The sequence below is a fragment of the Bubalus kerabau genome, chromosome 14 (genome assembly GCF_029407905.1).
Source record: "Bubalus kerabau isolate K-KA32 ecotype Philippines breed swamp buffalo chromosome 14, PCC_UOA_SB_1v2, whole genome shotgun sequence".
In the NCBI taxonomy this organism is placed as follows: domain Eukaryota; kingdom Metazoa; phylum Chordata; class Mammalia; order Artiodactyla; family Bovidae; genus Bubalus; species Bubalus kerabau.
This window is the reverse complement of record NC_073637.1, coordinates 28,244,190-28,258,193: the sequence shown is the minus strand read 5'-3', so window position 1 is coordinate 28,258,193 and position 14,004 is coordinate 28,244,190. Positions and strand designations below refer to the sequence as shown.

Sequence of the window (14,004 nt, the reverse complement as noted above, 5' to 3'; positions counted from 1 at the left end):
TTGTATATTTACATTTTCCCCACCATACTGTATTTTTTTTTAAGGGAACCAGAAGAAAATGTCTTTCAAGACTCAATTAAGGAATAAATATATGAGTACACATACTTTTAAAAAATTGATGATTACTATAAGTAAGAAGATGAGAGAGAGTTCTCTGCAGTGCAGTTCAGTTTAGCCCCCCAGTTGTGTCCGATTCTGTGACCCAATGGACTGCAGCACGCCAGGCCTCCCTGTCCCTCACCATCTCCCGTAGTTTGCCCAAGTTCACGTCTATTGCATCGGTGATGCTGTCCAACCATCTCATCCTCTGACATCCTCTTCTCCTTCTGCAGTGGTGCTAAATACAGTGTCCACTTCAAAAAAGTGTACACAGCATGGATATTAATGCTATTTCTGACTTCAATTTATTGTTTCTACCTCAGCCTGCTGTGGTAGGGAGGATAAACTCCCCCACTGCCCCCCTTCAAGATACACACACTCTAATCAATCCCTAGAACCTATGGGTATGCTACCCTACAAGGCAAGGCGGCCCATGCAGATGTGATTAAGATTACAGACCTGAGATGAGGAGATTATCCTCGATTATCCAGGTAAACCCAATCTAATTATGTAAGTCTTTAAAACAGAAAACTTTTCCCGGCTTCAATGAGAGATTGGATGACTCAAGAAGAGTCAGAAACATGTGACACAGAAGGACCTAACCCACTGTTGCTTTGAAGATGAAGGAAGGGGGGCAAATCACGTGACTAGGTGGGTAGACTCAGGAAGCCAGGAACTGATGACACCAGCAAGAAAATGGAGACCTCAGCACAGAACTATTCCACCAACAAACTGAATGAGCACGGACCCTCCAGAAGGGAACCCAACCTGCCAAGAACTCGATGATAGCGCAGTGAGACACACATCAGACTTTTGACATGTACTGCCATGTACATGAACTTATGCAGAACTTCAGAACTCTAAGATTTGCATTGCTGGAGCTGCTAAGAATATGGTGGTTTGTTACGTTAGAAACATAAACTAATACACTCTGTCTTACTTGCATTTAAAACTGTAGAAAATTTGTATGTGAAGTCACTCAGTCGTGTCCGACTCTTTGCGACCCCATGGACTACAGCCTATCAGGTTCCTCCGTCCATGGGATTTTCCAGGCAAGAGTGCTGGAGTGGGTTGCCATTTCCTTCTCCGGGGGATCTTCCCAACCCAGGAATCGAACCCGGGTCTCCCGCACTGCAGGCCGACGCTTTACCATCTGAGCCACCAGGGAAGCCCAATTAAATCCTTTTTGAAAGGAGAAATAAACTGGTCAATGTGTGCAGCCTAACCAGCAGAGGCTACCTAGTGTACATTCATCATGTTCTGAGGCACTAACTCTGTGCCTTCAAGAACTTCACTCATCATCCATCAACATTCATTTTCTTCTTTTTTCCCTCAGATTGGACCAGAAACACAGTAACAGTCAGCTACCCCTGAAAATGGCAACACTTTCAAGAAAGAACTGGAGAAACTTAGAGGTACATCATAGCTATGAAAAGCAGAAGAGCTTGTGGGAGAGAAGAAATAGTTTTCCCCAAAGGACACAGCTCAGTTTCTTCATCTATGAAATGGTTACTTCGCACAAACCAGTTAAAGGATTAAAAGCTTTCGATACTGCAGATGAACTACAAAAAGTGTAGAAAATTCTTCCTAAGAATCCACTAGGTAGACAAGAGTGCCAAAAACTAATGTGATGGAGATTTCTGTATAAATTCACCCAAGATATGCCTTAGTAGCAGTAGTGTTAGTCGCTGAGTCATGTCTGACTCTCTGTGACCCCACAGACTGTAGCCCACCAGGCTCCTCTGTCCATGCTCCAAGTAAGAATACCAGGGTTCCATTCCCTTCTCCAGGGGATCTTCCCAACCCAGGGATTAAACCTGGATATGAAGGAAAGTTATGACCAACCTAGATAGCATATTCAAAAGCAGAGACATTACTTTGCCAACAAAGGTCCGTCTAGTCAAGGCTATGGTTTTTCCAGTGGTCACGTATGGATGTGAGAGTTGGGCTGTGAAGAAAGCTGAGCACCGAAGAACTGATCCTTTTGAACTGTGGTGTTGGAGAAGACTCTTGAGAGCCCCTTGGACTGCAAGGAGATCCAACCAGTCCATTCTGAAGGAGATCAGCCCTGGGTGTTCTTTAGAAGGAATGATTCTGAAGCTGAAACTCCAGTACTTTGGCCACCTCATGTGAAGAGTTGACTCACTGGAAAAGACTCTGATGCTGGGAGGGATTGGGGGCAGGAGGAGAAGGGGACGACAGAGGATGAGATGGCTGGATGGCATCACCAACTCGATGGACGTGAGTCTGGGTGAACTCCAGGAGTTGGTGATGGACAGGGAGGCCTGGCGTGCTGCGATTCATGGGGTCGCAAAGAGTCGGACACAACTGAGCGACTGAACTGAACTGCTGCCTCAGCAATTACTTAAAATCCCAGAGAGCAGAAAACCTGACAGCAGGAAAGAATTAATTTTAGAAAAAGTCAGGCAGAGAGCCCACAACTGACATGGAGGGGAGTGCCACACACCACTGCAAAAGATGTTTTTAAAAAAATACAGATGTCTAGGACTCGCTGCAGATCCACTAAAACAGTATCTCCAAGGATGAGACCCAAGTTGTCTGAGTTGAGGAACACTGCAGGCATTAAAGAGGAAGGCGATGGCAACCCACTCCAGTGATCTTGCCTGGAGAATCCCAGGGACGGGGGAGTCTGGTGGGCTGCTGTCTATGGGGTCGCACAGAGTCGGACACGACTGAAGTGACTTAGCAGCAGCAGGCATTAAAAAGGGTGACTATGGGGCTTCCCTGGTAGCTCAGACGGTAAAGCGTCTACCTACAATGCCGGAGACCCAGGTTTGATCTCTGGGTCAGGAAGATCCCCTGGAGAAAGAAACGGCAACCCACTCCAGTATTCATGCCTGGAAAATCCCATTGTCCGAGGAGCCTGGTGGGCTACAATCCATGGGGTCGCAAAGAGTCGGACACGACTGAGCGACTTCTGTGTGTATGAGTGTATGACAGCAGAGGGAACTCTGCATCTCTTTGCTGGGTGTCCTTTACTTACAAGTGAGGAATAACAGCTAGAATGTGGAGTATTTTAAAACCTGCAAATGAACGCGACTGATGAAAACAAATGGGGAAGCGTCACAGAAAACGAAAAGTCTGAGAGAGGGACAGGGGCAGTCAATATGCGGTTGTATCTTTTGTGGCAAAAGGACACAGCCTCCCAGACTGAGGATGAGCACAGAATAACAAAATGGAGCAAGCAGAGCTGGGCCAGAGTGAGAGGGAAAAACAGCTGAGCTGGCAAAATTAGGATCTGCTCAAGTCCAACAGCAAAACGACAGGCTAAGAGGAGAGCTGTCGAGATAACATGGGGGAGGGGGAGCAGGGGGAGAGATAAAGGAGGAAATTAGTTTCATGTTGGAGTGGGAGCAGCAATGGAGTGGGGACAGAAAGGACACGAGCACCAGACAGAAGAGTGGGGCATGACTGGAGATGAGGAGGCAGGTTCACCAGGAGAGGAGAAAGGGGCAAAGGGATGAGAAACCCAGGGCCGCGGCCTCTGTGGCTCAAAAGGAAGTCTCAGAAGCAATAATATAAATATTAGGGGAAGCAGGCAGCAAATACTCTGGCTAGGATGGAAAGGGGAAGGGGAGTCAAAAATCCTAAAGGACAGGAAATAACATGCAGAAAGCGAAAACTTCAAGTAAATTCTGGGTGACATTAAAAGATGTATTTCAGGAACATAGCTCTCTCATTTAATAAAACAACTAAACACATTCCAAAACGGACAGAACTAGGCACTATAATTCAGGGATGTGTTAGGTGAGACATCTACGAAGAAAAGCTAAGGAAGGACTAATACAGAATTCAGGTGAGAGAAAGCCTTGTGGAGACTCAAGTGATGAGGCTCTGTATTTCTCTTGCATGGGTTATTTGATTCAACTCTATTCTTCAAACTGTGTTAATATATACTATGAATTTGTTTTACATGAATGATATATCTTATAATTTTTAAAAAGTTAATGGAATTTTTCTACCTCCCTACTTCCCAGTTTGGTTTCCTACTGTGTGTTTTCCGAAACAGTCTAACAAACTTGCTCATATAATTATATAAAACGATCAGTGTTTCTGGCCTTAGGTTTTGCAACATGAAGCTCCACTTCAGATCGAGTGACTCAAAATCACTGAGGGTTAGGCCCTCAGTGAATCTTTAAAAGAAAAAAAAAAAACACCAAAAAAACCAATACACCAGGTGATTCATAAGAATGTAAAGAAACTCAAATTAGAGTGTCCCAGAGGAAGAAGTCTTCCGGCTGTTACAGTTCCAAACCCACAGAGAATCAAATGCTGTTCTTTCCCGGAATCCTCTGGGATTTAGCCCCTGCCCTTCCTCTAGTAATTTCAAACTTTCGACCTCAAGTCTCCCCTATCCTACTACACACACACACACCAGCCAACTTGATCTTGCAATCAACTTTAAACTTCTCACTCTTTCCTTCTCTTTCACATGCAAGGTCTTCAATAAAATGGCCCATGGTACAGCTCTGTTTTCAACTTGCCAGTATCACAGGGAGGTCTGGCATGCTGCAGTCCATGGAGACGCTAAGAGTCAGACAACAACAAATATCACTATGTTTTAAAAACATCAATGACTGAGCTACAAACATGTACCTGCAATTATCTACTAGATATTTCCCCTTTGCCCACCTGGCAAATCAAGTATTATCTTCCAGGTAGTGCAGCACCTCCCCCAAGAGCCCACCCACTATCTATTAAACATGTCTGATACTGAATGCCTACCCTCACTTTTAAAACAAAGTCAAAAACATTCCAAACAAACAAAAAGATTATTTAAGAGGCTGCAGTAAAGGTGATCAAAAAGTACAAACTTCTAGCTATAAGTCCTAGGGATGTAATGTACAGCATGATAAATATAGTCATCAACACTGTATGGAACAGCTGAAAGTTAGGAGAGTATATCTTAAAAGGTCTCATCACAAGGAAAAAACAACTTTCTCGCTATGTGTGGTGATGGATGTTAATGAAACTTATTGTGGTAATCATTTCACAACATATTTACTTACCAAATCACTTACTTACCAAATCATATGCCTGAAACTAAAACAGTGTTATACGTCAATCATATCTCAAATAAAAAAATACATTCAGATGTTAGGATAACGTGTGTTCAGGCTTGTCTTGTTTATTTCGACTCCACTGACTGTACCCACCAGGCTCCTCTGTCCATGGAATTCTCCAGGCAGGAATACTGGAGTGGGTTGTCATTCCCTTTTCCAGGGGATCTTCCCGACCCAGGAACTGAACCCAGGTCTCCAGCACTGCAGGCAGATTCTTTAATAACTAAGCTACGAGGGAATCCCTTCTCATACAACACTTGTCCTTTAAAGTTTTTAAGCAAAAAACAGGCAAACCAAACTGTGGGGGTGGTTAAAGAAAGAAAGAAGAGAGGAGGGAACTAGTACAGGGAGCTAGGCAAGGGTGGGGTTTGTTATCACCCTGAAAAAATGAATGAATGAACAGGAGCTGATAAGGTAATCAAAAACTCTGACCTGACTTTCACTTTGGCCAGAGTGGGGTTTTGGGGAGTGGAGCTCAGAAGAAAGGGTATTTCAGATAGAACACAACTAGGTTTGTGCTTCTGTGTACCAAGATGAGAGGCAGGAAATGAGAAGGAGGGCAGTGATGAGATTACATGGGAGGCAGATGCCAGAATTTAGAAGCAACAATTATAGTTTTATTATAATTTTTCTCTCCTTCTGCATTTGATAATTATCTGCTTATGATATTAGTCCAGGCTTGTTAAAAACCAATTTCCACTTTATATCTAGGTTTAAGTGACACATTTTCCTAAATGATTTTTCACGAATAAGACATTACCCATGAAAAATTTTAGGGCTTTTTTTTTTTTTTTTTTTTTTTAGGTCAAGGTCACTTAAAATACTTTATAGATCTAAAAGACTGAGATGCTTTTATAAAGAACCAAGCTTTCATTCCAGAGTCTGTCACTGTGAGTTTATTACATCATTCCAGGTTTGTTTTGTGATGGAAAAAAATGGAAGAAGACTTAGGAGGCACTCTGGTCTACAGTCAGGGAACAGCTGTTTTTAAAACAAAGTTGCATTAAATTTTGTCCTCCTATCTCCTTACATAGAGTAGGCTCAACACAGGCAACAGCCGAGATTTGCACTGCCTCTCCACCCAATTCTAGCCAAGAGGCCCTCTGAAAGTGGAAGAGTTAACTGCACTTGGCCATATAGTAAGAAAAGAAACATTTCAGCAGTATCTTGATCACGTGCAGTGTTTTTATATCTGTCCTTACTTAATCTCACTATGGGGGGGCGGCATGCTAATAATGACTGTTTCAATAGGTAGGAAAACTGAAAACCAGGAAGAGGAGTGATTTTCTTCATTTTAAAAATGCATGTTTTCCACACTATGACGTTAAAAAAAAAATTAGGATGGCTCTCCCACTATTGATTTACTATCATTCTTGTGTGTGGGGGGCCACATTAAGTGGGTCTACTTTGAATTAAGAAAACACGGCAAAGGGGTCTGGTCAAAGTTGATATCAAGAGAAAGTGGCAGAACTCGGCTAAAAAGTTCTTCTGTCAAGTTATCAATGTATACTAATAGGAACATTATGGCCTGTTTGGCTATTCTTTCAATAATGTAATTAAGTATCTGGGGCCTACCTTCTACTAAGCTCTTCCTGGCATACAAAACCATGCAAAAACACCTTTTCTGCCCGTAAGAGATAAGTAATCAAACACAAATGCCCACCCAAGTATCTACAAAACAGGAATTAATACAAAGGGGGACACATCCAGATAAGGAGGTGTAGTCACTTCCAGTTGGGATACCAGGAATGCCTAACACATGAAAAGAACTTAATAAACGCTGACTGTGAAACCATTATGGAAGACTCTAGTCAAACTTTGAGGACAGACAAATTTGGACAGAGAGGCACTCCAAACAGAGTGCAGGAGCAGCAGTGACCAGGTAAAAGCACAGGGCCTCACCGGCAGGAGGAAGGCAGGGACTAGTGCCAGTGGGAAAGAAGACCAGCGTGGGAAGTCATGCTTAGACGTGGAGGTCCCTGAAGGTCAAACGAACGAATGGAAATGGAGGAATGGCCCCTAAGTGCCCTGTGTGCGGACGGCTGATCCGACAGTTACTGGAGGGGGGAGAAGGCGGCGCAGTGGACAGTCGACTGCCAAGTGTACCTGGGCCAGGTGGCAACAGCAGCAACGGCAAGGATGAACGTCTTCCCTCTGAACTGCCTGGACACTGTTTTGGCATGAGGGCAAATTCCCAAAGAACCCAGCACCAACTTGCTAGTATTGGCAGCCCCACTACTCCCAGCACAACTCTTCACCCACAGTAGATGTTCAGTAGGTATGCTCAAAGAGAGAAACCTGCAAAGGCTAATTTCAACTGTCACTACTGCTGATGTCCATAATCACCCTGCTACTTTCCAAACCCATTCCTATTATAGTTATTGTGAATTTCCTCTTCCAATCTCACTGTTACAACCTAAATTAAAACGTACCAGTAGGCCACTTCCTTCAGCATTTTAAAAAGTATATAAATTTGCTACTGAACATGTGCAAAACATTGCTTTATCCATGATTCTGCATAGAGAACCATCAAGTTTCGACGCGCACGCCAAAAAACATAGCTGAAACACCATTTACAGCAGAAAATCTTTTAGGCAGCAATCAACATGCCTCTAGTGTTACTTATTCAACCTGACATATCACTAGGACAACCACAAGCTGCCGCTTACACGTCCAAAGTTGTGCAAAGGGTCCAAAGTTGTGCAAGAGTCATCACTGAAATCAGACTCTGGTATATTAATAGTTTTAACACCTGAACTCGTCTTAGTTTTATTATTAGATTCACAGTAATGCCAAAAAATCCGTAAATAATTTAAAAATATATATTTTCAATGAGTTTGACTACTTTGCAAAATACACTGGGATGTCATTTTAAGTGAAAAACAGCTGTATGTCTTTCTGCTTCAAATGGACATCAGGTCACCTGATTAATTGGCAGTTGTGGGCCTGGATTTCATGTATCGGAAAAAAAGCCAGTGTCCCCAACACGCACACGCACCCGAGAGCAATGAACGGCCTTGCATTACTATCAAATAACGCCAGTTTACACGTGGCAAAAGTCGACAGAGACAGAACTCTTCCGTGTTTTAATGACCTCGAAAAGCATTCCCCAGGCGTCAAGTAATGGGATGTTACTTATTCCGGCTTAGCAGTTGAGAGTGATAAAAATACATATATACACACATATATATCCTTTTTTTTTTTTTTTAATGTCTCCTTCTCAGCTAGCTGTCCCACGCCGGGGAGCGCTTTGCCCAGGCCGTGGCAGATGTGAACTGGTCGGAGAAGGTGGGATGTGTCAGGGAAGCCTAGACCCTCCTTCCATCTCCTTCTGCTCTTCCCGGGCCCCCCTTTTCCTTTCTCGGGGGCGGCGGCGAGGCCCAAGGTGAGAGGCTCCGGGCAGGGCATGCAACCCTCAGAGCCAGGCCGGCTCCCCTGTCATCTACTCCCCAGACCGGGTGGTGAAACGGCTGCCGCGGCCCCCGGCTGCAGGCCCGGCCTGGACCGGAGCGGGGGCGACGGGCCAGGCCGCGGCCGCTCGCAGTGCCCACGTCACCAGCTCCAGCACTGCGGAAATGGAGCGGCGGGGAGGCGCCCGGCGGCGACCGAGCCTGCGCCGCCGCCCGACGCCGTTTGCCCCTCGGCCCCGGCCTCCGGGCCGCCGCCTCCCGCCCGGCTGGCCGCCGCGCCCCGGGCCTCACCTGTGTCGCCGATGATGATGTACTTGAAGAGATAGGCGTACGCCATGGCCGCGGCCGCTCGGTGCCAGGGCACACGGCTCCTCCTCCTGCTGCTGCTGCTCCTCCTCCTCCGCGCCCCTCACCCCGGCGCCACTCGGCCTTGAAAAGCCAGGCCCCGCCCGCCGCAGCCTCCGCCGCCGCTGTAAGCCGCCGGGAGTGAGGGGCCAAGGGGAAGCTGAACAAACTGACACCGACCGAGCCGAGGGAGACAGCGCCCGGCCGAGCACACTCGAACAATAACAGCCGCCGCGGCTCCTCCGCCCCGCCTCCGCGCCGACCCGGAAGTGCTGCGGCCGCCGGCGCCGCCGGAGGAAAGGGGAGGAGCCCTGCTCGCCGGCCGCGTCCCGCCCCGCTTGCCGGAGCCCCGCCCAGCCAGAGCCCCGCCCCCGCCGGAGCTCCGCCCAGCGCCGCGCCTAGCCGGCCGCGCCCATCCTCCCGGTCCACCCAGACCCGGGTGAGGCCGGGCGCCGGTCGTTCCGGCCCCTCTGAGCGGGTGACGCCGGCGGCCGGGAGACGCTAGGGGAGAGGAAGGGCCGTGCGGCTCCATCGCCGCGACGCGCGCGGTTCCGCGTCCTTCCACTCTGCGGCGGGGACGCGGGGTACGTGGTGGAAGGCGGAGGTCGCGTTCGGCCCTGGGCCTGCCCTGGGCTCGTGACAAGGGGTTTGAAAATGATGGAGCCGCTGGGACGGCGGGCGTGGGGGAGGGGTTGGAGGGTGACGGTATTTCTGCGCTGGGGGACGGGGCTTTGACAGTGAAAATAATGGAAGTGTAAATCTGAAACCCTAAATCAGGGAATATGAGGGGAACCTTGGTGTACCCCTGCGGTGGAATACTGCGTGGTCTTAATTAAAAGGAAAGAAAAGAAAGCCTGTCTTCTGCCAAGTAAAAATAAGGCACAGGACTCAGTCTATAAATACATACTTATGCTATATATATGTAATAAGTGATATATATAATATACATATTTGTATATAAGCTGTATTGTTATGCAAATAAAGATAATTTTTTTTTACTATTGTGTAGAAAAATGACAGGAATACACTTAAATACCCTTATGTACATAGTCTGAAAGGACACAACTGGGACCAAGGGTCAGAGGGAATATAGTTGGGGGGAGATATACTTTTCACTGAATTTTTCGATTTCAGTTTGGATTTTTTAGTGCTCATGAATTACCTATTGAAAAATGCACTCAAAAGAACACAGTGACTTCTTCATTCATTCAACTAACACCAAGTACGTACTATATTTCCTGCACTGCTGGGCATTGGAACTGAAAGCAGAGTCTGTTCTAAAAGAGCACAGATTTTGGAAGAGGAGATGGAGAACAGGATAGTGTCAGAATAGGTTATCTAAAGTAGATCATCTCTGAACTAGACATAGGAAGGATGAGTAAGTTTGTCAAAAGGACAAAAGGTCGGGAAGGGAACTGAAATTTAGGCACAAGAAACAATGTGCAGAGGTCCTGAATCTGTTGAGGGAATTCAAAGTTGCCTAAGGGAGCTCATTTGCTAACCCGTGGCTTCTGACCTTGGCAGTGGAAGGAGAGTTGTTAGGGCAGAAGTGACTGGGAGACGGTGGCCCTGGTTCCTGTTGCCTAATACTTTCCTCTCCATTTTGAAATCTGTCATTCTACTGCCACTTTCATGCGGGGCTGACAGTGGATGGCTGATATGTGGTTGAATGGCCTTTCCAAACGTCAGCTCAGAGGGATTTTTCTTCAGTGTTTGGAAGTGATTTTCAAAGATAGCACACAAAAATTTGACATGAAAAATTACCAGGCATTTCATAACCTGGTTCACTTATCTTTGGTTTGGGAGGTGGGAGAGAGGGTCTCTGCCCGAGTCCTCCAGAATTTCAAAGGTCATTTTGTCCCTCCCATCTGAGTGCCTTCACTCAAATCTTTCCTGACGACAGACACCTAGAAAGTCCCCTCCTTCCAGAAGAGACTCAGTTCCCTGCTGTTCCCAAAAGTATGTTCTTTATCCATAGTCTGCACTAGACCACTCTGTGAGGATGTTACCCAAAGGACTATCATCCTTACAATCAAAAGCATTCCCATGCAGTTACAGGAAGTGAGCAGTGGGAAAAGTCACTGGTGTCAGGTCATGCGGGGGCTACCAGGGGTTGGTAGCCGGGTAGTTGGCATGCAGCAGTTTACTCAATGAACACGAGAGGAAGTGGGGAAAGAAAGGTCAGAATTGTGTCCGTAAAAAAAATTATAGAAAGGGTATATATGGAGCTATAGAGAATAAAGTGTAAAGAGAAGGATCCAGGAAACCTGCCTTTGACCCTGGCCCTACTACAAACAGATAGAATGATTGTGACAGATCTTTTGGCTACCTAGAGAGTTTTGATGCACTCATCAATAAAGTGATCAAGTTACCTGAAAGGTCTATTCCAAGTCTGAAGTCCTTCAATTTTATGACTGTCCATCTCCAGATCTAAAGCACCTGTAAAGAGGTAGTAATCCTCTCATCAAGATGTCGTGGCCACAGGAATCAAGTGTTCATTGTTCTTCTACAGAACTGAGAAGCATCAGTTATTGGTTCACAGGAATTGTAACAGTGGCGTTGAAAAGAACAAGGACTAGATTTTCCAAGTCCTTCCCTGGCCTTGGTTTTCTTTTCTGAAAAATGTAAAGAATAATTGCCTCAAAATTATTGCCTTTTCAGTTTGGGATCAAATGAGATAATGTATATGAAGGTATTTTGTGAATTCTGAAAAATATATACTTAATATGAGAAACCCTTCAGTTCAGCTCAGTTCAGTCGCTCAGTCGTGTCCGACTCTATGTGACCCTGTGAACTGCAGCACACCAGGCCTCCCTGTCCATCACCAACTCCCGGAGTTCACTCAGACTCACATCTATCGAGTCAGTGATGCCATCCAGCCATCTCATCCTCTGTCGTCCCCTTCTCCTCCTGCCCCCAATCCCTCCCAGCATCAGGGTCTTTTCCAGTGAGTCAACTCTTCGCATGAGGTGGCCAAAGTGCTGGAGAAACCCTTAGTGCTGCATAATTTTTAAAAATTACTTTGAAGATGTAGAGGCCTTATCAGTATACAAATTCATGTTGTAAAATCAGCTCCACTCCTGTCTCTCTAGTTTATGTCTCTATGTTTATTTTTTTCTATGTGTAATTCATATTTTATTTTATTTTCTCTAAGCCTATACACTATCTTGAATTCTTTTTGAAATAATACAGAATATAAATAAAAACCACACAAATTTCATCTCAAACATTTTATTTAGCCCCCAAAATCCAAAGACATTTTTCAAGAAAAATTTCATAGGCAAAAATGATAGAAATAAACCTTTCTTCCCTTAAATCATAGGATTTTCCATTCAGTTTATTTTCAGCTATTTCACTCCCCTGAGGATGAATTCTGATAACCTCATCTCTCAGTCTTACCTCACATGTGGTCTGAAGATCATGATTGTGAAATTTAAAGATAGTCTACATTCTCCAAGGTCTCCTTGTTCAAATTTTCCACAACATTTTTAAGTAGAGCATTATATTAGAATTTTGAATTTGCTCTTCCCAAACTTTTCATGTGTTTAAACTTTCTCTGGTTTTGATGGCTCTCAGACTGTGGGAAGAGAGGTAGCGGGGAATGGGATAGAAGAGTGGTTTGGAATACTGTCATCATAGGTTCTTACTTTGGTTTCCATGGTTTCCTTGGCTAGCCCTTGATGCGCTCTGGGAGCCCTGTGATCCTTGTGAAATGGTATGTACAATGTTGTATGTATTTGCATATATGTAATTTTATGGGAGAGATCTCTGCATGAGTCTATGACCCAGAAATAATTAAGAACCACGGTGAAATGCTTTCAGCCATTTCTAAACACCATGCCAGAACTAATTTTCCTGCAAATACTAATAAGCTCAGTACCAGTTTTGGAGGCAGAAAGAGGTTCAAATCCTGAATTTACTTCCTATCAGTTGAGTGACCTTGGGTAAATTACTAAACTCTCTAAGCCTTAGATTCCTCATGAGATGACACAAGTGCAGTGTCTAGCAAAGTGTCAAGATCGATGGAGACACTAAGTCAACACTGAAGTCATTTCTGCCTTCCCTTCATCCTCTGCCTGTCCTTCACCTCCAACTCGTCGCTAAGAACTGTAGGAGTTAAATAAGCCCAACAAAGACACTGCCTGGAAGAAGATTAGAGTCTCTTTGTGCTAAGTCATGGGTACTTTTGGCTTGATGAAGGCTAATGGGAGAGCTACAGCGTTATCTTAGAGGACAGAGTTTTGTTCTGGGAAATAAGGGTAGATTTTACGGGACAGCCATCTAAACTGAGCCTCAAAGGACATTATCTTTCATGGTTACTGCTTTAAACCTAATCATTCTAAATGCTTCAACAGCCCTCTCCACTGTACTTCATTCACCTTACCCATCCCACCAGCCATTTATATTCTTGCCAGGTAACACACTTAATACTCCCTATCTTACTTTTCTACTTGTGACCTATTTCTGACCACTTGTCAAAGCCAAAGATGACTGTTTTCTCTCTTCCATTCCATTCTGCTCCTTCTTCAAAGGTTTACTTGAAGAGTCAAAATGGAATGATCGAAAATTCACATCCTTAATCAAAGTGTGTGCAGGTGAGTGAAGAAAGTTTCTTTCCTATGTTGTTGTTCAGTTGCTCAGTCGTATCTGACTCTTTTCGAGCACACCCAGCTTCCCTGTCCTTCACCATCTCCCGGAGCTTGCTCAAACTTTGTATGTAGGTTAGTTTTTTAAATCAGTGGACTTAACATTAATGATAGAATGGGATCTATGTAGGTGCGTGAATGAGAGAAACAATGAATATTAGAATAATAATAAGCTCATTTTATAAAATCATGGATTAAAAATATTACATAAACTATTTTGAATTAATACGAAATTTAAAAGCAAATTAAAAACCAAAATTGTGTTCTTAAATTACCCACTTTTCTAAGTCCTTAACAGTGGCCTGGGGAAAGGCCCTATATTGGATTCCAAGAGGTCTAAATTATAGTCTTTCTTGCCACCAACAAGCTGACCCTGAGAATTTTTGTCATATACTCAATAGAAATAATAATTCCAGTTGC

At 44.8% G+C, this 14,004-nt stretch overlaps 1 protein-coding gene across 2 annotated transcripts in view; it reads right to left on the bottom strand.

Annotated features, from left to right (window-relative positions):
- Window positions 1-9,222, bottom strand: part of RAB2A (RAB2A, member RAS oncogene family) — a 69,975-nt gene extending 60,753 nt beyond the window's left edge. Inside the window, exon 1 of one of the 2 annotated variants that reach the window (XM_055546062.1) lies at window positions 8,885-9,222. Coding sequence is in view for 1 of the 2 variants with exons in the window: in XM_055546061.1 (XP_055402036.1) it covers window positions 8,885-8,930 (46 nt within the window). In the remaining variant the exon portion in view is untranslated. The remainder of the gene's footprint in view (window positions 1-8,884) is intronic. The other variant, XM_055546061.1, reaches the window with a different exon arrangement.
- Between the last annotated feature and the right edge of the window lie 4,782 nt (window positions 9,223-14,004).